The sequence below is a fragment of the Typha latifolia genome, chromosome 6 (genome assembly GCF_019914945.1).
Source record: "Typha latifolia isolate L0001 chromosome 6, TyphaL0001v2, whole genome shotgun sequence".
NCBI lineage: Eukaryota > Viridiplantae > Streptophyta > Magnoliopsida > Poales > Typhaceae > Typha > Typha latifolia.
In genome coordinates, this window is record NC_133091.1 from 4,540,123 (window position 1) to 4,561,522 (window position 21,400).

At 37.5% G+C, this 21,400-nt stretch overlaps 2 protein-coding genes across 5 annotated transcripts; one reads left to right on the plus strand and one right to left on the minus strand.

The window, feature by feature from the left end:
* Positions 1 to 1,746: 1,746 nt before the first annotated feature.
* LOC140790119 (DNA damage-binding protein 2) lies at positions 1,747 to 6,102 on the plus strand. Of its 2 annotated transcripts, none has more exons than XM_073140049.1 (11): positions 1,747 to 2,067; positions 2,178 to 2,268; positions 2,523 to 2,650; positions 2,952 to 3,074; positions 3,204 to 3,292; positions 3,377 to 3,497; positions 4,278 to 4,369; positions 4,718 to 4,847; positions 5,008 to 5,256; positions 5,356 to 5,552; positions 5,659 to 6,102. In XM_073140049.1, exons 1-11 carry the CDS (start codon positions 1,837 to 1,839, stop codon positions 5,879 to 5,881), a joined length of 1,674 nt encoding a protein of 557 aa, XP_072996150.1. In that variant the 5' UTR covers positions 1,747 to 1,836; the 3' UTR covers positions 5,882 to 6,102. The 2 variants fall into 2 exon arrangements, with proteins under 2 accessions (XP_072996150.1, XP_072996151.1); XM_073140050.1 differs by having other exon boundaries at positions 1,752 to 2,062.
* Positions 6,103 to 7,350: 1,248 nt separating this feature from the next.
* Positions 7,351 to 20,896, minus strand: LOC140790121 (protein root UVB sensitive 5). 3 transcript variants are annotated; one of them, XM_073140053.1, is made up of 15 exons: positions 20,515 to 20,896; positions 20,389 to 20,439; positions 15,814 to 15,959; positions 14,617 to 14,717; positions 13,980 to 14,038; positions 11,593 to 11,639; positions 11,442 to 11,520; positions 11,288 to 11,360; positions 10,683 to 10,772; positions 9,685 to 9,744; positions 9,484 to 9,597; positions 8,985 to 9,045; positions 8,788 to 8,906; positions 8,213 to 8,308; positions 7,351 to 8,113 (listed from the first exon to the last, which is right to left on the minus strand). In XM_073140053.1, the coding sequence occupies exons 1-15, from the start codon at positions 20,685 to 20,687 to the stop codon at positions 7,862 to 7,864; spliced, it is 1,521 nt and encodes a 506-aa protein (XP_072996154.1). In that variant the 5' UTR covers positions 20,688 to 20,896; the 3' UTR covers positions 7,351 to 7,861. The 3 variants fall into 3 exon arrangements, with proteins under 3 accessions (XP_072996154.1, XP_072996153.1, XP_072996155.1); XM_073140052.1 differs by having other exon boundaries at positions 10,683 to 10,775; positions 20,515 to 20,791; XM_073140054.1 differs by having other exon boundaries at positions 7,948 to 8,113; positions 8,196 to 8,308; positions 10,683 to 10,775; positions 20,515 to 20,803.
* Positions 20,897 to 21,400: the final 504 nt, after the last annotated feature.

Genomic DNA, 21,400 nt, shown 5'->3' on the forward strand with positions numbered 1-21,400 from the left:
ATGGGCTGCAGCCTGCAGCCCACCCGGATCCAAGGCCAGGTGGGCTGCGCCCTGCAGCCCACTCGAGTCTAGGTGGGCTACGGCCTGCAGCCCACCCAGACCGAGCTGGTGGGCTGCGGTCTGCAGCCCACCCCAAAAGGGCCAAAACCAACTTAGTGGGCTGTAGACCACTACAGCCCACTAAGGGGGAATGGGTGGGGGTTAAACCCCCACCCATCCACCCCATCTCCTCCCGATGGAAGAAGGTCGAGGCGGTGAGAGGGATCCACGAGGTTGCGGGGCTGCGGGCGGCGCGGCACAAGGCCGGCGGCGCAGCGCGAGGCTGGCGGTGGCCACGAGACCGACGGGTAAGTGAAAGGGGTAAAAGGGAAAGAAAAAGGAAAGAGGGGAAAGGAAAAGAAAGAGGGGAGGAGGAGGGCCGACGGCGACGGGCAGTGCTCCATGGCCGGCGGCCATGGAGGTGCCTCCTCTCCTCAAAGAGGGCCCGAAGCCCAGAGTGGGCTTCTCTCCCTCTACTGGAGCTCCTCGGATCGGCGGCTAGACACGAGGTCATTGGCCGCCGTGGACTCCGACGACGGCGGGGGGGGGTTATACTACATAATTTAATGGCATGGGGGGTAGGATGGCTTACCGAAAAAGAGAGGGGTTGGTCGGCAAGCTCGAAGGCTCTCGGTCCGGGCTTCGGCAACCACTAGAGAGAGGGAGAGAGGCAATGTGGTGGAGGAGGAAAAATGGGGGGGAGGATCGAGGTGGCTGCGGTGATGGGAAGGGGATAAGAAGATGAGAGAGAGATGGCGTGCACGGCAAGGGAAGGGGAAGAAGAAGAAGGAGAGGAGGAGAGGGGGTAGAGTGGCAGGCAGCGCGTGCGTCACGGAATTTTTTTTTTTATATTTGGGGTGTTACAATATTACACCTTTATTCCTATCAGCTAGAAGATCATACGCCAACATGAGAATATTGACTAATTGTAGCTATAATCCGAGATGATATGATAAATACATGGAAATATAGTGAATATTATTAGACGCACAAAATAAGAGAAGATAACAGTTATTAGTTAAGTTAAAGTTATTTTGTTTCGTTACAAACTTAATATGTAGGATATTCTTTCTTTTTATATTTTTTATATTTAGGATATACCAATAGCATTTACCACTGTAAATCAATGCACTCTTACTAAACTATAGCCTTCTTCCAAACTTTTTTTTTATCAAAAATAAATTACCTCTAAACTTAATACCAAAAGTAGTATATTTTATTGTAGTTCTGGATAAAACTTATTAACGATTTATCAAAGAAGAGAAAAATGTGAGAAAGTTTAACATTTTCTTCCGATAAATAAGATCTTGATTTGATGTATATTTAATATGTGGTTAAAAAAAGAAAAAATAAATAATGAAGGTAAACTTAGGTGAATATATTAGTGTTTCAATAAAATGCAGAACTTGTTTGCGTTCCTAATATAAAAGTAAAACCGACAGCTATATTAAAATGGAATTTGGATTATGATCCATTCCGATAAGAAATAAAAGTTTGAGGCAGGGATATTTTGGTAAAAAAAGTCTTGTAAAAATGCCTTTTTTACAACATCCGAATAATATTATATCCCATTGGTTATTGGTGGCGGTTAAATGCGAAGCGTGGCAGCCCCGGGAGCAACTAACTCGCGAGCGGCGAACCTAAAGCAAAGTTGCTCGATGCGTGCGCGACATTTGATATTTGACATTTGACCGGTTCGATCTTTTCACTTCGTCCCGCCCGCCCGCCCGCTTGCCCTCCATCCCCTAACTCCACTTCCGAGATTCGGAGAACAAACGAACATTTGAACCCCCAAACATGCCTCCACCCAAGAGACGGCGACGCTTCGTCCATAACACAAAGGAGGCCGACTCCGACGAGGAGAGCTCCTCGTCGTCGTCCTCCTCCTCTTCCGATGAGGAAGAAGATGACCAAATAGAATCACAAGTAGACGACGATGGAGAAGAAGAAGAGGTAGAGGAAGACAAGAATGCCAAGGAGAAGAAGATGAAGGTTCCCATCACCATCAGCCTTAAGAAAGTTTGTAAGGTCCTAAATCTCTCGACTACCTTCCCCTAATTCAATTTCTAATTCCAATGCTTTTCTCTTTTCTTTAATTTGTATAAACTTTTTTCCAATTTTTATTCGGCTGGATTCAGGTGTGCAAGGGAAAGGGCCATGAAGCGGGTTTCAAGGGAGCCGTCTACATAGATTGCCCTATGAAGCCCTGCTTCCTCTGTAAAAAGCCTGGTATGATGTTGCTAAATATTTTCCTTGATCTATTTGGAAGTTACAACTTGGACCTATATGTTAATCTACCATGGGAAAATTGTTCAATGAGCAAAGCTGATGCTTTTATTCTTTATCGGTGTAGTGTGATACTCTTTCTTATTATGTTTGTGAAGTTATGGTAGACCTAGAATTGGGTGTTCTCGTATATCTTACGTCCTGTTTTTAGTTATTTTTGTAATGCTTCCTTCGTGCCCATTGTTGTATGATCGTAGGCCATACAACCATGACCTGCCCACACCGAGTAGCAATGGAGCATGGCGTTGTTCCAGCGCCCACGATGAATACAAAGACTTCCTTCGGTTATATCTTTAAACGCCAAGTGCAAGCTAGAATTCCGATGGTACGAATAGTTGATTAATCTCTTTAAATGATTAAATCTTGTCTTTCTTTAGTTGGTGTTCTCTTTTTCCATATAGTACTTGATATCCATGAATTAGTTGTTTTTAATTAAGATGATCATTTAGGGAAGGTGCATGATGTTTTACCAACATTGATATGCCTATGATGTTTGAATTTGATTTATTATAGCCTTCTTCTCTAAGCTTACTTTTTATCCTATGGATGACTGTTCTGTTAATTGATTAGCTGATTTATCTCGAGATTCACGTTCTTGACTTTCTCACTGTGATTGTTATGTTTAGATCAAGCTTGCATCTGTGGTACCTACCCAGTTGGAGTGTGGAAATATCAGATTTCACAGTAGGCGTGTGACTTGCCTGGAGTTTCATCCCACTAGGAATAATGTTGTTTTATCAGGAGACAAGGTATTACATACACACCATTATGTTATCGCGGCATTAAAATTGGCAGTTTAATATTGACACGCGTTCTTTAGTTCTATCTAGCCATGATGTAGATAACAATCTAATCTTCCTTTTCCTTTTTTTGAAAAGAAAGGGCAAGTTGGTATTTGGGATTATTGTAAGCTACAGGAAAAGATGATATACGGATCCATACACACTTGTATAGTTAACAATATGAAGTAAGAGTCCTCTTCAAAGTGTTTTTGCTTATAAATTTTTAAAAGGGATTGATGGATACTTGATGGGCATCTGTCCTCTTTCAGATTTAATTTGCGCAATGATGAAGTATTGTATACATCATCCTCAGATGGGACCATCAGCTGCACTGACTTGGAGACTGGAATCTCATCCTGCTTGTTGGATCTTAATCCAGATGGGTGGAATGTAATTTTCTATCTGCTAGGACTAAATTAGATTTCTTTCCTTATATTGTGCAATCCTCATCGAGGCCCATTACTTTCGGAAGTTGAGCTAGCCTTCAGTACTTTTTGTGGTCTCAAAGTTTATTGAATGCTTGTGTCAGAGAAGGGTCATCGAGTACACTGTTATGGTTTCAACATTAAGAGTTATGTTGCTTAAAACCTTTTTCCTTTAAACGAAGATTAAGTTAGGCATTTGTCTTATCCAGAATCACTACTGATGGACCTCATTGAATATGTGTGCTGTCACATACTTAGATCCCGTTAGTTGCATTTTCTTGGGATCGAGGGCTCTGAGTTTTTCCATGGTTCTATTTTATTAATCATTTATCCTAGTCAGGTTTCAAATAAATTTTGTTAGAAAGTACTTTAGTTGTAAATTGCAGATAAAATGAGTACCCGAATTTTAGTAGCCGAACCCAAAAATGAAGTAGTAAAAGACATTCACCATTATGGTCAGCAAGATGCGGTGAGCTTCTTATGTTATGAAATCTTGAAACTTGTAGTAATTGTACTGAGAACTTACTTGTGGCAAGAATATGCTCTAGACATGAAGTAGAGAAGATAACAGGGTTATGGAATCTGGATTCAGTTTTGTGATATATCATTTATTTAAGGTTTCTGAGGCTCTAATATCTTTCACCCGACTTATCTAAACAGGCATTTACATTCTCATTGTTGGTCCTCTTGATTTTCTATGTAGTTGGAATGTCAAATAGTAAACTAAATTTGTAATTGGTATTAGGGCCCTGCCACATGGCGCATGTTCTATGGTATGGATATAAATGTTGGTAACAGTCTTCTTCTGGTGGCTGATAACTTTGGATATCTTTACTTGTGAGTATCTCTCAATGGCAAAATTTGAAGTACTGTATTGTTCATCTTCTTTTCTTTCTGTAGTCTTAATGATACATGGTCTTATGTTCTTTGTACTTCATTACTTGGTGCATTGGATACTTAATTTGTAGGAGCACTAATCAATAATGAACCATATGATTTTAATATTTGATATGGAGAAACTAAAAGGATGTGGTGGAAAGTGGAATCTAATATGATATGTCTCTTCTAACTCTTCCTACTTCCTGTCTTTCTTGTTTTAGGCACTGGCAAACTTGATAATTCTGTCATTATTCTTTTATATTGAAAGATCATACTAAATCTGTTGTCATTCTGTAATATTGAAAGACTGGATGAACGATCAAGAACGAAAACTGGGGAACCAATTAGAATACATAATAAGGGTAGCAAGGTGGTTGGGCTTCACTGCAATCCTGTTCAACCAGATCTTCTTCTAAGCTGTGGAAATGACCATTTTGTGAGTTTCTTAAAGGACCGCCTCCTATTTTATTTGAGTCATTATAACTAGAAATTATTGTATGTGTACTTAACCTTATATGTTTGAATATGGCTATTTATATTCTAGTTCCACCCACATCTTTTATTCATTTTCGTCCCCCTTTTTTGGTAATTTCTAGGCTCGGATTTGGGATGCACGTCGTCTAGAAGCTGGTTCCTCGCTTGCCAGTCTTGCTCATGGACGTGTCGTCAATTCGGCTTATTTCTCACCAATAACTGGAAGCAAGATCCTGACAACCTCTCAGGATAATCGAATTCGGTTGTGGGATTCTATCTTTGGCAATTTAGATTCCCCAAGCAGAGAGATCGTCCACAGCCACGATTTTAATCGCCACCTGACTCCTTTCCGAGCTGAGTGGGATCCAAAGGTCTTATTCTTGATGCACATTTTTCTGTTGGTATTTAAATGATTTTTAGTTGTGCTCCCTCTTGTTACAGTAATTTCAAACAATGTTAGCACTGTACAGGATCACTCAGAATCAGTCGCAGTTATTGGTCGTTACATAAGCGAGAACTATAATGGGGTTGCACTACATCCCATTGATTTCATAGACACAAGTACCGGGAAGCTTTTGGCAGAGGTGTTTGATCCTGACATATCAACTATCAGCCCTGTGAACAAGCTACATCCCAGAGATGATGTGTTGGCATCAGGGAGTTCAAGGTAATTATGCAGTTATTTTCATTGTCATTTTAATGATTAGACAATTGAAAATTAGACATTATTTTCTGACTGTTCATATCATGGTAAAACTGGTTGCTATTTACAGGTCTCTTTTCATTTGGAAACCAAAGGAGGAAATAGCTGAAACCACACAAGAACACAAAAGGAACTGCAAGGAATTCATATATCCAAATGCTAGGAAGAAATCACGTGGTAAGCTCGAGGACGACAGTGATGATGATTCAGATTTTGGTTCTAAAGGGAAGAAAGATAAAGCCAAGAAAAAGTATAGTATTCAAACTCTTCGTGGCAAGGGGAAAGCTAAATAGATCTTCCAAGTCTCTCATTTTAGAGATTTTTGGTAGTAAATGATAGTAAGTGCTGTTAAAACTGTTCACAGCAAAGAAGAGCTATATCTTGAAACTTTTGTTTCACACCTTTTGTATATTTTGTGCTCTAACTGCTAATCAATATGTACTGTATCTGATGATATTTTGACAAATATTGTAACTGTCATGTTATGCTAACAGAGTCTTTCTATTGTTGTCAACCTTGCTTCCACTCTCCTATATGTTCAGCTTGCACCAGATACTTTGGTTGGAAACATAAATTCTTCTCTTTAGTAATTGGAAGTTAATTTTAGACTTGAACTTGATAGTTGCTTATTAAAGGTATGGTCTTCAAATATATTATTTTCCTGATGTCAAGTAGAGAATTTATCTTAGCAAGGTAACCATTAATACTAGTTAGCAGTCATGTGGAAGCCCGCGTAGTTTCTCCTCTATTTTTTTTTTCTTTTTTTTTATAGAGAAAAGGGTTTAAAACCCTATAATTTTATTATAGTAGGAGAATCTACAAAGAGGGGAGAGGTGTTTTTGAAACTAGATCTATTTTAAAATTTATTTATCAAAATAGATCAGCCCTAAACTTAAATACTAAAAAGGTTTATTATACTGTAGTTCTAATAAAAACGCTTAACGATAAGATTAGTATTTTAGTTAAGAAATTTATTTTGGTAAAAAACTCAACTTTTTGGCACAAAATCTGCTGAGTAGTAACACCGAAACAGGGGTTGTGACAAGTGGGCAAAACATCACTTGGGCAATTTTCGAGAAGGTAACCTCGGCGGTCCCACACGATCATTTTCCTTTCCAGTTGCTCAATAGTCCATGGTATCTCTTGGAGAAACGAATCCTTCTTCCCAAAGTGGGTTAGGGACGAGCCCATGCTTAGTGATTGTATTAGCTGTACATCTCTTTGATTTGTGCTTCATAGGTTCTCTAAGTAATAGTCATTAATGAGTAATGAAAATTTCAGTACTAAATCTACATGCAGGCGTGGAATTTCGTTGAGGTACAAGAAAGTCTATAAATCTAACCTGGCATCATGCTTTTGACCTGCTACATGGTTAAAACATATTACATTTTCTATCTTTTGTCACTAAAAATTGTTATAAGCTAAGTCTTCCATAATGTCTCTAATCTACTTCTCATGCCTAGATTTATGAAGGATCTAGAGAGAGATGGAGACATTTGTGGCAAAATGATGTTTTCGAGACAATCAAGTCTGAGTTTTTACCTTCCATCAAATTTCTACTACCATGATATTCAATTATCCAGTAAGAGACAAGCGCAATATTACATGTTTGATCACAAACTGTACTTGAATTCCTTGCACAAAACCCACAAGCAACAAGTAGATGGACATTTTAGAGGGCAAAAAGAAAGTCTTCAAAGCCTTTTGTTTTCACCACCTGAGCCTAATAACTTTTGATATTCGTCAGAGAAACCAAGAATCATTTGCTTGACTCGCATTAACATACTAAGATTAAAAATAATAGAACAAGGTCATGGGTGACATTTTACAGCTTGAACTAGTCGGACTTATGCCGTGAGCAAGACAAAGTGTTTGATAAATACAGAATTTAAAAATACCAATTGTCGAGTTGAACCTGCAAATTTTGTTCAACCTGACAGCTAGCTAGAGCTGTAATGTTACGATTTCCGAATTAAATCACTATTCTCCAAAATCAATATATACTGCAATTACAAGTAATTGATCGGAATTCTTGTTATCGCTAACTCATCTATTATGCCTCTGATATTTCAACCTTTTCTGCTATCTGAGCTTGGAAAGAAATGAGGATAGTCTGCTGGAGCCCTTATGAGAAGAACTACCAGTTTTGTTGAATCCAGTAGATACAATTGACTTAAATCAGGAAGAAACATCCAAAGCTTGTTCTTAATCCATCTTGAAGCCAATATATTGAGGTTTCCGGAATTACCATCTTGTTCTTAATCCATCAGAATTTACACCTCCTTGGCAAGTTCACAGTAAACTACTTCCTCAAAAAGAAGTTCCTTGGGCACCTTGAGTTTAATTTGGTCCTTTTTCCATCCAGCTCTTTCAAATTGTTCGAGAAAGTCTATAAATCCACTTTCCAGTTTCAGGAGGCTCTCCTCAAGCCAAGAGAAGACGCATTCTGATTCTCTTTCTCTATTCTCATTAAGCCAATACACCTGCCATAGGCTTCTCAGGACTGACAAGCTACTAGCCCCCTCCTAAATAAAAAAAGAAGCTTAATTTGGTCAGATAGAAGAAAGTAATTGGTCCGTACAAACAATTGACCTCAACTAAACCAACCATGAACAGCAATCAACCTTGAATGTCACGAAGAATGATAGCCCATTTGATCCATGTTGATTCACAAAAAGGATGTACTTTTCCTTGGTGTATAACTTTGTAAGTTCCTTCACCTGTAACAGATAATTCCACAACAGTGAAAATGTCATTCCAGTAATAACTGCTACTACATTTGTCAAAATGTCATAATTGCCGGCCTTTCAAAAATGTCAAGCTGTTACATAAATCTAGCTAATCATAGTTAAAACTGAACTTAGATTAGAAAATGACCATTTTACCCTTGTTAAATTATTTTAAAATAGTTCAAAAGCTATCTAATGTAACCAAATCATTGTTAAAGAAAAGAAATCTTTTTTTACATAAGAAAAATCAGTAATAAATGTTTTAGATAACTTTAAGAAATAAGGGTATTTTACTCATTTATGTGTATTTGTTAACTTAACAACCATCAATTGGGAATATTCTGTTAAAAAATTAACCATGATGGCAATGATAAAAGAGTCAAAAAAAAGAAAATCAGTGGCAATTATGTAAAAAGCCCCATATATATATATATATATATATATATATATATATACTAGAAAAGAGATACCATTTGACCAGAGCCCCTGGTACCAATCATTGTCTCCATGGATACAGCAAAAGAAACTTTTGGTTGCAAGAATCTTTCCCAGGATAAAATGTCTTCTTCCTTATTGCAATTGTCATATCCTATAACAACAGATCAACAAATATTTCTCATTAGATACAAGAATTGGATCCATAAGCATCAAGGCAGTGGAACATCACCAGGAACTGTGTCGTATAAAACATGTGAGTTTACAAGAATCCGAGCTCGCTTGAGGTTTACCTGCCAAGATGAAAAGGTCAAAGACAAACACAAACAATGATGTCAACGTTATCAATTATAATGGGCATCGCATGAACAATAAAGCATGCAAATTCCCTAGAAATTTCGCTATAAACACAGAATAAAGGGCATCCACCATTAGGAAATGGCAAATGGATAGAACAATTTTTAATTAACAGACAAGACAATTTAATTGAAATTCTCTGTAAGTTCTTTTTTTCGAAGAAGAAAAGGTGAGATTTGGAAGGACTATATTTACTCGGAAAATCAGACTTATGAGGGCTATTTAGTTTTTACTTTCACATTTAGTGTGCGACTAAGAGTTAAAAGTAAGCAGTTCATCAACAAACATCAGATACTACCATGCATTATAACAATTGACTATTGCCTCCAATCAAGCTAAGGTCAAGAAGAAAATATCTGAATAAACCACCTTACTGTGCGAAACTTGAGAACTGATAGAGACTGGTAACGTAGCCAAAGGTGCAGAAGACGGACGCTTGTCCATGTAAAAGCCAGTGTTGAATATGAAGATTGAACTCCAGGAGTGTCCTGGATTATAATTTCAAATATTACGAACTATATCAACCAAGAGAACGATTTTTGCAACATCGAGGAACACCTTAATTAAGTCAATACCAATACAATCACACCAAAGGTAAGGCCTATGAGCTGAGCTACTACTTCCCACACTTCTTCCTGAAATATTCAATGTCAATATACTTGTCAGATAAAGCTACACATAATATTATAATACACCAAAATTCCACATTGCCTAAATGTACAACAGGAAATAGAAGAATAATTTTCCTCTAGCAATCTAAAGTCTAAACACACTTTTCCTCTAAAGGTTAATATAGCCAAATCTTGATTTCATACTTTCTGTGATTAGTGTTGAAGGTCTCCATGTCAATTGCATTTTGCTTTCCACCAGAATTCTGTGGTTAAAGCAAGAATTGTCGTGCTAGCGGCACGGAGCATGCCGACCTTGGCTTGGCATGGGGCGTGCTGACCTTAGCTTGGCACAGTTCATATCGTTGGCATGTGTTTGTGCTTAGTCAGTGTGCCGACTGTGTTGTCTGACACGGTAATCCATGAATTAAAACCCTTTTTTCAGAACTTTTAGCATAAGTCCAGACCCCTTTCAGTTCTACAGCATCTTTTGCTGCACAAGTATATCAAAGAATTTTTGTACTCTTGTACCACGAAATGAGCAAGTGAGCAACTGTGACACTTCTCTGGTGGAAAACCTAGTTCTTATTTCCTATGTAAATGATTCTTTGAATAGATTATCGAGGAACAATTTACATTAATAAAGAGTCTCGCACAGGATCAAATACACCCAGCTAGCCTTCATTATGGAAATTCAACAGCTAAGCATAGCCCTCTTTAGAGAGCCTTTAAAGTTGAAGAACCCCTTACTTCAAAAAAAAACCCTTGCATGAGGCCCCTTTGTGATCCATTTCAACTATAATAGCTACTCTGATTTATTTGTATCAGAAAAATGCAAAAGAAGGAATGTTCATATATTCTTCTACCTCCTTTCAACCGAGTTTAATGGGGCAATAAATATTGCTTGAGTCAATTATGCTGTATTGCAGAAGTAGTAATATGACCATGCAGATGTTAATTTGTACCTTTGCAGCAACCTCCCCAAGATTAGCAGAGATGGCAAAATGATTTTGGATCACACGGAAGGAGGGGTCTTTCAGGCCTCTTGCTACAGCCTGCTTAGATATTAGAAGTCAGCAATTTCAAAGAGCTGCTGCAAACTGCAGTGTAAAGCATTATTAAATGATGATACATTATTCAAGAAACGAAAATTGACGAGATGGAAACATGCCAAGCTGCAGTTTTGCAGTAACCTTTTCCCAGGACGAAGGTTCACTTCTCATGGATGTGTTATGCTTGATTCAAAAACCAAATCCACCAGATAGGAACACCCTCAAGTATCACATGCAAACCACAAGAAAGGCAGAAATGGGATTGTATCTTATTTCTTTTCCACTTATACCTTTGAACCATATATCTAGCGTATAATGTGGCAAATAAGAAACATAAAGACTTTCTTTACATCCTTATCTCATAATTCTGTTAGAAGGAAACAGGATTGTATCTTATCTCATTTTAAACCATATAACTAATGTATAATATGTGGAAAAGGCAGCATTAACAAATGGACAATAGAAAAATGGAAAGAAAACAAGAGTTCTATCAGAAAATGTTACATGTTTTCACATACCTTGGCAAGATTTCCCACAGATGCTAATGGGAGGAAATAAGCTGGATATAATTGAGTAGTAAGCTCAAAAATGCTGCATAGATATTCAGGAAGCATACTTATACCACTGCATTTATAATTATATATCTAATGTTGGATCAAATTGGTCAAAAACCTTCCAGCACTGCCAATGAAATCAGCATACATCCGCCATTGCTTTGGGTCATCATCAAAAAGATTCCCAAAACGTCCACCTAACATAGACAAGAATTTAACTTTCAGTTGGAACAAGCATAAATATGTTTCATTCTATCTACTCACCTTACCAATAAATAGACGTCCAATAGCTCCAAGACCATCCTTTGACACCCATCTGTAAAATAATTTGAATCACAGTAACTTTGTAGAATTTGTTGCTTGAAATGTAATTGCAAATTTGCAATCTATACGCAGTATCAAAGTTTTATTAGTATAGAGCTATCTCCAATCAAAATCTGTCCTACACTAACTAGTCCAACAAAAGTACAAAAACTTTGCACCATTTTTATATAATGATATTTGTTAAAAATTGAAATACGTTTTATCAGTTTGCAAGGATAGACTAGATCTGCTCTTGGTGTGAGGTATCTTGCATGTTGGTCCTGAGTTACCAGGCATCTAGCACACAACAGAACATAAGCCACTACTTTACATAACACCGCTCCCATTTCAGACTATGTCATAACTAAACATAAAGGAGTTGCTCTATGAATTGGACTTGTATCATTAAGTGATGATAACTACATCAAGATTTCAAATATGTAAGGGATTTAATGAGCACATAGTTAATAGAAATTTGTTAGAAACTATAAGCAAAAGAACAAGAGGAAGATCACCACATTGAAGTTTTCTTTTTCCCTCTTTGCTCCTCATTTTATTTTGACCAGATAAATCTGGAGTAAAATTACTTGGTATCGTATGATTGGAGTTAACTGCTATTAGCAACCTGTGGACTGAGGTTACTAACATTCAGTTGCCATCCACAGTATCACATTCAGTTTTCATGTGATAATATCAGTACTTTTTTCTTTAAGACCGATCTAGACGTTAGAAAATTATAAAAATTTAGGTGGTGGTAGCCTCATAAGTAAGTTTCTAATGGTTCTGATTTTATATCAATCAAACATCTGGATGAAAAGATATAATTAAAATAATGGAGCAAGGTCAGAATAGTAAATATATGATGTTACAGCAGTAGTCGAAGGGTGGCGGACGACCAAAGGTGGTGGTGGACAGTCGTATAGTAGGGTGGCTGCTGAAGAAAGATAATAGCTAGGATTTGAGTATTTGGAAGGTTCTACGGTTACGATATACTCCTATGAAAATAAAGACAATCTAACGATTGCAATAAAAATGATAAATACGATAATAAGAATTATAACTAAACTCAATTAATTCTTAATGCTTGGATGCTTGGATTCATAAACACAAAAGCCTAGCCACTCTATCAAGGTTCCAAAAATCAGTATCGGCCATATCGGCCGTGTCAGCCGCTTGTATCGGATCGGATTATTTTAATTAAATAAAATTCTAAATATTATTTTAAAATGTTGAGAAATTTCTAAAAATTTAGAAAAGATTATAAGAAAATAAGAAATAATAATTACTCAAATATAAAACCTAAAAGGTAAAAATCTCTCTTCATCCTCTCTTATTTCCTATCCCTTTAACTGTTAGTCTATCACACTATCTTTTTTTTTTATCTTTTCCCCTATCTCTCTCTCTGCAGCTGCTGTCAGCAGCTACATCAAGTAGTAACTGACAGCTGCCTGCTGCAGCAGGGCCAAAACCAACAGGTTTCGGCCCGGATCGGGATCGGCTATGGCCAATCCCGATCCGTTTCGGCTATGGCCAATCCCGATCCGTTTCGGCCGATCCCATTCGGGATCGGCCAAAACTAGGAACTATGCCCTCTATATATAGAGGTTAGGTATAATGAATCCTATTTGGACTTAGCATTAAAAGTTTATACGGCTCGAACTATAACGTGTCTTAGAAGCTTTAATGACTTAATTAAATTTGTCTTAATGGCTTAAATAACTTAATTGAACTTGTCTTAGTAGCTCACATGACTTAACTATACTTGCCTTAAGGGCTTACATGGACATGAATTAATTAAAAAATAAATAAGCTCAATCCATCAAGTCTAATGTCCTCATAATACGATCTAATCTGACTCAGTTTGCATCACTATTCAAATGTCTAAAGAATTTCTTATCATTGTCACATTGCTAGGTTCCTACCTAAGAGGGCAGGTCAATGTGCATCTACTGATATTTATTTTACTTTTTTAAAAGATCATTTTCTCCATGCCTCTCTTTACTCTGTACAGTGTCCTGGAAAGAGCAAATAGTTTGTTCTAACTCACAGTTGCTCTTCTTCTTCAACTAAGAATCTATTTGCCTACTGGTTCAATTGACACTAAAGCCGACTTTATGTTAATTATAATATATACATATATCAAAGGAAGAGTCTAGAACGGATTTAATTATAATGATTTAAAATAACAGAATGAAAAAATAATTGTCATTCACCATCTTAGGACAAAATCTTTCAGAATTTAGAAAATGAAAACAAAGTAAGCAAGGAGCAAGTTATATAGAAAAAAAAAATACTGGACATAATGTATAGTTAAATGAAGCAAATTATTTTGGAAGATAAGAAAGAGTATTACCTAATAGCAGCTGCAGAAGCAGCAGCTGTAGTTGCTGCAGAAGAGCCTATACCTACAGCCTGTGGCAACCGTATTCAAATAATTGACTCTCTTGCCTTTGAAAAATGTCAATGACGAAAAGATCATGATTACTACATTTTTTGCAACATTAAGAATTATTTGAAACTAGAAACCAACTTAACTTGCCACAACCAAGTTAACTGGCATTTCATATCTAATCTTCAAAATATGCAAAAGAATGAAAGATAATGAAGGTTCAAATTCCTTAGGACACAAAAAACAGCATATATATATAGCAGACTCAGGCGTGATATGAATAGCTTTAAATGATTAAATTTTGAAATGACATTTATTCTTTAACATTTATGAGTACTTAAGAATACTTCTCCATAACAAAATCTTCCTTTCGGGTTCCCGATTACAAAAAGGATTGAACTTTCTTTATTGACATGCCAGTGGAATAAGCTCAATTTCTCAGGTGCTTTAAACCTAGGGTACAACTGAATTAACAAATTTTCTAGAAATTATGACTAAGATCTCTTTTAAGTGTTGAACTTCTTAGCTTGGGAGTTTCAACATGTATATAGAAAAGATTCTGGAGTAAATAAGCCATCATATTAATAGTCTGATACAGTACCTTCAGGAGACTTGATGTAACCAATGTGTGACAGATCCACCCTGTTACATTTGTTGGGAACTGCAATAGCATGTAGTCCAAATAATCATCTGAAACTGATCCTGAAGGAGTATTCAAAATGGATAAAATAACTCAGACACCCATGATTCTGACCATAGTCCATAGGGACAAGGTGGATTAAGTAGTAAGTACAGCAGGATACAACAATAAAAAAGAAAAGCATATTACCGGGGAATTCAAATTATAGATCAGTATTTATACTGTTAGTAAATCATGTGGTCTTATTGCTAACATTATTAGAAGAAATTGTTACTTGACCATTAGAATATAAACTAATATTGTACATAAATTGCTTCCTGCAATGCTATAGCTGACAAAGTCAATGATGCATTGACAAGATACCTACTATGGCATTAAGCACTATATCAGTAGATTGAAACAATCTACAATAAGAATATATCCCTGCAAAGCAAATAGTGCAATAAATTGATCATTGCAATTTAGAATCTTCCGATTGGCAAATCTAAGGCATTAAAATAATGCTGACTTAGACCTCATGTTTAAAATAGGGATTGACAAAATATTGGAAGACTCTGAGTTGGACAAGAAGCTATATGGGTGCAGAAAAGAGTAAAAGCACAACTTTCTGATCCAAGTGAAACTAAAAACAGACTTAAGAATCTAAATTTATATGAATTAGAAATCCAGCAGAGTATATTAGTGTCAGGTCATATTGATCTAGGTGCTAGTACTAGCACGATCAGAAACAGGCTACTAAGATTAAGGTACTTCAACTATCAAAATTATAGAATGACAATCTCTTCTTAAAAATAAAGTTTTGACACTTTACTATGACAGGTTGCATGCATCTATTTCAACTTTTTCTACAATCTGATATAGAAACAGAAGATGTCTGTCAAATTAAATACTAAATAATGCCTAAAGAAAAACTTAAAAATGTAGATATTTTACAGACGAAGTATACTACCACTGTATCATCCGTATATGGGATTTATTACATTTTATCATTATTAAAATTCAAAATAAGTTCAAGTTTTCTATGAGATTGTGTTGTAAACCTAACTTTAGTATCATTAATTACTGGATACTGAGTTATTGCAAACTGCAATATGAGTAACAACAAATCATGATAGAGATAAACACATTGTAAAAGCGAAGAACAATTTCAGTATTTACCTGGATACCCAGCAGGAAGTACAAAATCCTTGAAAATGCTTGGAGCAAAAGATAAGTATGAGTGCTTTTCTTCTTGCACTATATTCACTAAAGATCCATCTTTCTCCCAGAACATTTGTAGTCCAAAGTCATTATCAGAAATGTATCTGTAAATCAGGATCTAAAGAAGAATCAGAGACTTCTGAAAACGTCATAGCAACATATTCAGGTAACTAGATACTGATAAAGGAAAGGAAAGGAAGGAAAGGAAAGGAAAGGAAAGGGGGGAAAGGGAGTTTCAGCCATATCTCTCATAGTTAACATAAGGAATTTGTAGTTTACTCTAAATACCAATATGATAATCACAAGGCATGATTTGCTAACTTCTAGTTTCTTCCCGATCCTACTTACCTGAAATTTTTCTAGTATGCTAAGGTAAAAAGTTGACTTATTTTGATAAGTTGATCTTAGCTTTAGGCCATAGGCAAAGTTTTAGGTTGTTGTCCAGATTCAAGAACATTGTTCTAAAAATATAATCATGTCATTTGCAATGGCGGCTACCGTGGTGGTTTTAAACCCTCCCTGTGAGGCTCTGTGTATTTCCTTCCTTGAATGATGTCCAAGCCCATGGCTGGTGTCATTCTAAGCCAAAATCAACTATCATACTAATGCTTTCGACTATTGTAGGTTGCTAATCATATGCGCTAGCTAGTAGGTTGGTCGGATTTCTTTGATAGGACACATCATAAGATGCTCTTTTATAGTTACTAACATCATTTGTTTAAGGCATTATCTATTTTTTGAAATTCTTTCAAATCTTCTAATGAATATGATACATAATAACATAATTTTTTAGATTATGAATGCCTGTTTTGGGCTTGAGTCACCCCATATATCACCCTTCATCCACTAAGCACTATTTAAAACATGTATCTGTCAAATGGTGTAAATATTAGAAAGTAAAAGTGTAATTTTGATATATCCATGCAGCAATGGTTTGCTTTGGGTCTCCTATCTAAGATCAAGCAGTTTAGAACATTCAAGGACAGTCAGATTGCTTACTTTTATATGGCAACGGACCAATAGGAAGATTCAGGTCAAGCAGTCTTGGTTCACATATCATGTGGTGCAAAATGCAAGTCAATCTAGCTTGCAGTTACAAGCAAAAGACCTTCCTTTGGTCGCACCATCATGACCTTGAGAAGTGGCTGGGCCATAAGACTAAGTTTAACCTTTCACCATTTATTTGCCTTTTAATTCTCATATAACAGTCAAAACTAGGAACTTTATGCAGGGTAGTTTCTTTTATTTGGAAGAGCAGATGACCCTTCGATTATCATTTATCAAATAAAACGTTATTGAAGTTTCTAAGGCCTAGTTTGGTTAGTTCCATATGGAGATGGGATCCTTGTCTAGGAAAAATGAATATTTCCATACTCTTGACATATCAATATCGGATACGTTGCTCGTCAGATACTTTCGAATACATATCAAATACTTCCTTAAAATATCTGATTTTTAAAAACAAAATTAATCTTGTGGATACTTCTCGGATTATTTTGAAAAGAATAAGTTTGTTTGTTTATTTTATGATCTATACTAGAAAATCATGTTACAATGGTCATTCTTCTGATTTATAAATTGTATTAGTTTATTTATCTTATCTCTTAGTTTGTAATACACTACAGTATGCTGGACCGTTCTTCTGAATGGTAGTTCTTCAAATAGATAAATTGGAGGTCTCCTTATATATCTATAATACGCAACAATAATATATAATTTTTCAATTAAGAAAATGCAAGTACACAAGTTCACTAGGGGTGTTTATGGACCAATTATAACCTCAGGTCGAGTTCAAGTTTTCTGACCTAGTCCAATCTAGGCCCATGTAATTGGGCGGGCCAATTGCAAGCGAACAAACAGGCTAGGTCCAGTGGATGATGGGCTAAGTGTATCATTCTGGGTCATCTATTATGTTTGATTCCAAAAAAGAAAAATAAATAAAAGAAGTATTCGAATTTGGAATCTAAATGTTCAAAAAGAATGTTTTTATATTGTTCAAATTTTTCTAAATGTTCTTTCTTCTAGAATTGTTTCTAATCTAGACCAAGTTAGTCACAATTCAAATTTTGTGACTATTGCTAATACTCCCTAATGAATGTAGTAATAGTAACACAAATTTAACTTTTAAGGAATATTTTTTGACAAAAACTTTTAAGGAATATAAACAATTTAAAGAATTAAATGGGATTTAAATATAGTAGATATAAGTCGGGCCAATTGCAGGCAAATAGGCTAAGCCTCAATGAATGGGTTGGATGTTATAGGCTTGAGTCAAGTTGAGCTTGGATAGGGGTGTAAACGAGCCGAGCCTGAGCGAGTCGGCTATGGCTCAGGCTCGGCTCGAAATGACTTTCGAGCCTTCTAATTCTGCTCAAGCTCGGCTCAGCTTAACTCAGACCGAGCCCGAGCCTATTATCAAGCCCTTGTTTCTCCTCTCTCTCTCGCTTCTCACCACTCAGGTTACTACCCAACCCACGGCCGGCAATGGTAGAGCAGAAGAACCGATGGATGTGGGAGTTGCGGGGGTTCGAACCGAGAAGGCCGTTCGAGCACGAGGAGTTTCGCACTCATCTCCGCCATTAGGAGATTCCCCGTCCCGCCGCTGTCGCCCATTTCGCTCTCCGAGACCTCAGCTTCCTCGACCCTGTGACGCCAGAGATCGGGACGCCGGATGGTGGAGAAGGAGGAGGGGGGTCGACGGTGGGGAAGAAGGAGGAGGGTCGACCGTGGGGAAGGAGGAGGAGGAGGGTCGACCATGGGGAAGGAGGAGGGTCGGCCGTGGGGAAGGAGAAGAAGGGTCGACGTGGGGAAGGAGGAGGGCCGACGGTGGGGAAGAAGAAGGATTAGTTTTGGTGGCTTTGAGAATTTGAGATCTGAGCGATGGAGGCTGTTGGGATTTGTTGAGATTTGGGAATTTTTAAGATTTAGGGTTTGATGAGTTTATATATCGAGCCTATCGAGCCGAGCCTGAGCGAGCCAGCTCCAGTTCAGGCTCGGCTCGAAATTAATATCGAGCCGATTTTAGTGGCTCGGGCTCGACTCAGCTTTGACCGAGCCGAGCCGGACTCGAGCTTCAGCCCTAAGCTTGGATAAGGCTTGACCTAAGCCAGTCCACTAAACTTTCAGGTCAGGTTGGACAAAGCCCAAAGTGGGCCTGAGCTAGGCTTTAGCCTAATTTTATTAGGTTGGATATGAATGGGCTTCGGGTCCATGGGTTTTTTTAGCACCTCAAAGTTCAGTAATATATATGTGTAGACATAAATATATATGAGTTACGTATCCTAAGCATATCGTATCCTTAATTTTCAAAATTTCTCATATCATATCCTTTATCCAAATCCATGCTTCATAGATCCCTGTTTGGTTTGATGTATAACAATGATGGTGCAGTACTTCTAAACACCAAAGTAACCATTTTGGCATCTGCTAAAAATTTGGTGTGACAATATGCACCAATTAAAGGTGTTCACAGGCATGTTTAGAAATGGAACCTAGTCACTACTATCAATTACTCCTGTTTGGTAAGTCCTGGAACCCCCTCTTCTTATCTTCTTTTCTCTCTCCCTCTTTCCGTTTTCCTGTATATATATATATATATATATATATATATATATATATATATATAACCAAGCTCCTGCCTAAGCCACCTATTCCTCTCCTTGTTCTGTCCCTTCAGTAAGTGGCGATAACTAAGTTCAAATCCGATCGCAGAACAGTCAACAGTCAGGACACATCCCCAAAAGAATCAAATAGCATTCAAGCTTCTAATCCAAATGAAGTAACACATAACTGACATATTTTACTATGGACAACATTATATAGATTAGATAAAGCACAAGACTCTACTAGCACTCGAGCTACTAAACAATTTAAAGAACATATAATTGAAATATCCACCTATGGACAACATTAGTAGACATAGTATAGCTAATTTATCTCAGGCCCAATTAGACAAAGTGTCTACTTCTTGAAATTGGGAAATATGACTTATTCAAAATGCTTCATGAGGAGTATATAAGATTGACTATCTTCTCAGTTTCTTCATATTAACACTTTGGAAGAGACAACTAGATGGTCTAGCTCACTGGATTATCCTTTATGAAGTTCTAGTTCATGAGCCATCAGATGCCAATTTGAGCACTGGATTTTAGATTTCTTTGGGTCGTCTTGTGAACTTATCAGTGCTCATTTCTAATGCAACACTAACCTCACTAACATATGCACACAAGCTTAATCAAAAAGTTTCACAATATAAAATCAACCAAAAAAGAAGTTCGCGTCTCTTGATACAGTATCTTGAGGAAGTTGGATATAAGACTTAATTCAACTCCTTAGTCCTGCTATCTCAGTTCCCTTCCCAGTTATCATTCTAGTCTGGAAAAATTGGAGTTCTTTTTCATATAAAAGATAAACTTAAAACGCAGTTCTAAATCTAAATCCTAGAGTGTAAGGTTCAAATTTTGCCAACGAGAAACAAAAGTCCAACAAGACAGAAAATTGTGGACAATAATGGACGAGAAACGAGTCACCGACCTCTTAGCCATGCCATCTCGGTACCTCTCCACTAGCAAAGTCTGCGGCTTTCTGCAGCCAAGAGGGGAAGAAGGAAGAGGGTTAGCTCGCAAGGCACGGGAAGAAGGAAACAAGAAGAGTGCTCACCCGGAGTTGGAATTGGAATGATGATGATGATGCAAGGAGACATCTGCGTCGTCTGCTTTGGACGACCCGACAGAGGAAGACGGAAGGAGTCGGCGGCGGAGACCCGGAGGATGGGGGAGAACAGGGGAATGGGGAATGATGGAGCCGTGGAGATGAAGGGCGTGGGAAGCCATGTGTTATTCTCCACCGGGTAGGGAATGGAGATAGATGATGAGCGTGTTGAGTATGCGGTCGTTGCCGATGACGATGGTGACAACTGACAACTACTAAAGTCGGGATGTATCTACTAGAAATTGGACTTGGGTTTTAGCCCAGTACGCTCGAAGGCAATCCACATCCTTTCAAAAATAGAGCCGTCGGGAACTACGAATGCTCTAAGGATGAGTTTTTGACCAAACTAGCCTATTTTATATTTATAGGGATATTTTTTTTTTTCATCCCTTCACCCATTTTTGCATTGATGCCTTGAACTTTTTTTTTGGTACACAGTGGCCCTCTATACTATTAGAGATACCTCACCCCCATGACGTCATTGACAGAATTAATGAATTAACCAAATTACCCCTCCACTTATAATGACGAGATAATTAAGTGGCTTAACTAATATTAAATATTTTATTTTTTTAACTCCTTCATTACCCTCTTCCTCTGCCTTAATCCCCTTTCTAAATATTTTAATTTTTTTTAATTCCTTCATTACCCTCTCCCTTTGCCTTAATCCCAATTCCTCCTACCCTCCTCCCCAACGGATCTTGCAACCTATTCAGCGACGCTGGGCTCAAAGAAGACGGCACTGGTGGCACCGGTCTCCGTCCTCCCCAAGGTCTCTTGCGACCTCTCTAGCAATGTCAGACTTAGAGAAGAGGGCAACGGTGACACCGGACTC

What these genes read in the sequence shown, in the direction of transcription:
- LOC140790119 (XM_073140049.1), top strand. Translation starts at nt 1,837, where the DNA reads ATGCCTCCACCCAAGAGACGGCGACGCTTCGTCCATAACACAAAGGAG. An exon ending in TGCAAGCTAGAATTCCGATG is followed by an intron (nt 2,651 to 2,951) that starts GTACGAATAGTT and finishes TGTTATGTTTAG; the next exon opens with ATCAAGCTTGCATCTGTGGT. An exon ending in GAGCTGAGTGGGATCCAAAG is followed by an intron (nt 5,257 to 5,355) that starts GTCTTATTCTTG and finishes AGCACTGTACAG; the next exon opens with GATCACTCAGAATCAGTCGC.
- LOC140790121 (XM_073140052.1), bottom strand. Translation starts at nt 20,687, where the DNA reads ATGGCTTCCCACGCCCTTCATCTCCACGGCTCCATCATTCCCCATTCC. An exon ending in CGAGATGGCATGGCTAAGAG is followed by an intron (nt 15,960 to 20,388) that starts GTCGGTGACTCG and finishes CCTGATTTACAG; the next exon opens with ATACATTTCTGATAATGACT. An exon ending in CCTTTGGTGTGATTGTATTG is followed by an intron (nt 9,598 to 9,684) that starts GTATTGACTTAA and finishes ATTATAATCCAG; the next exon opens with GACACTCCTGGAGTTCAATC.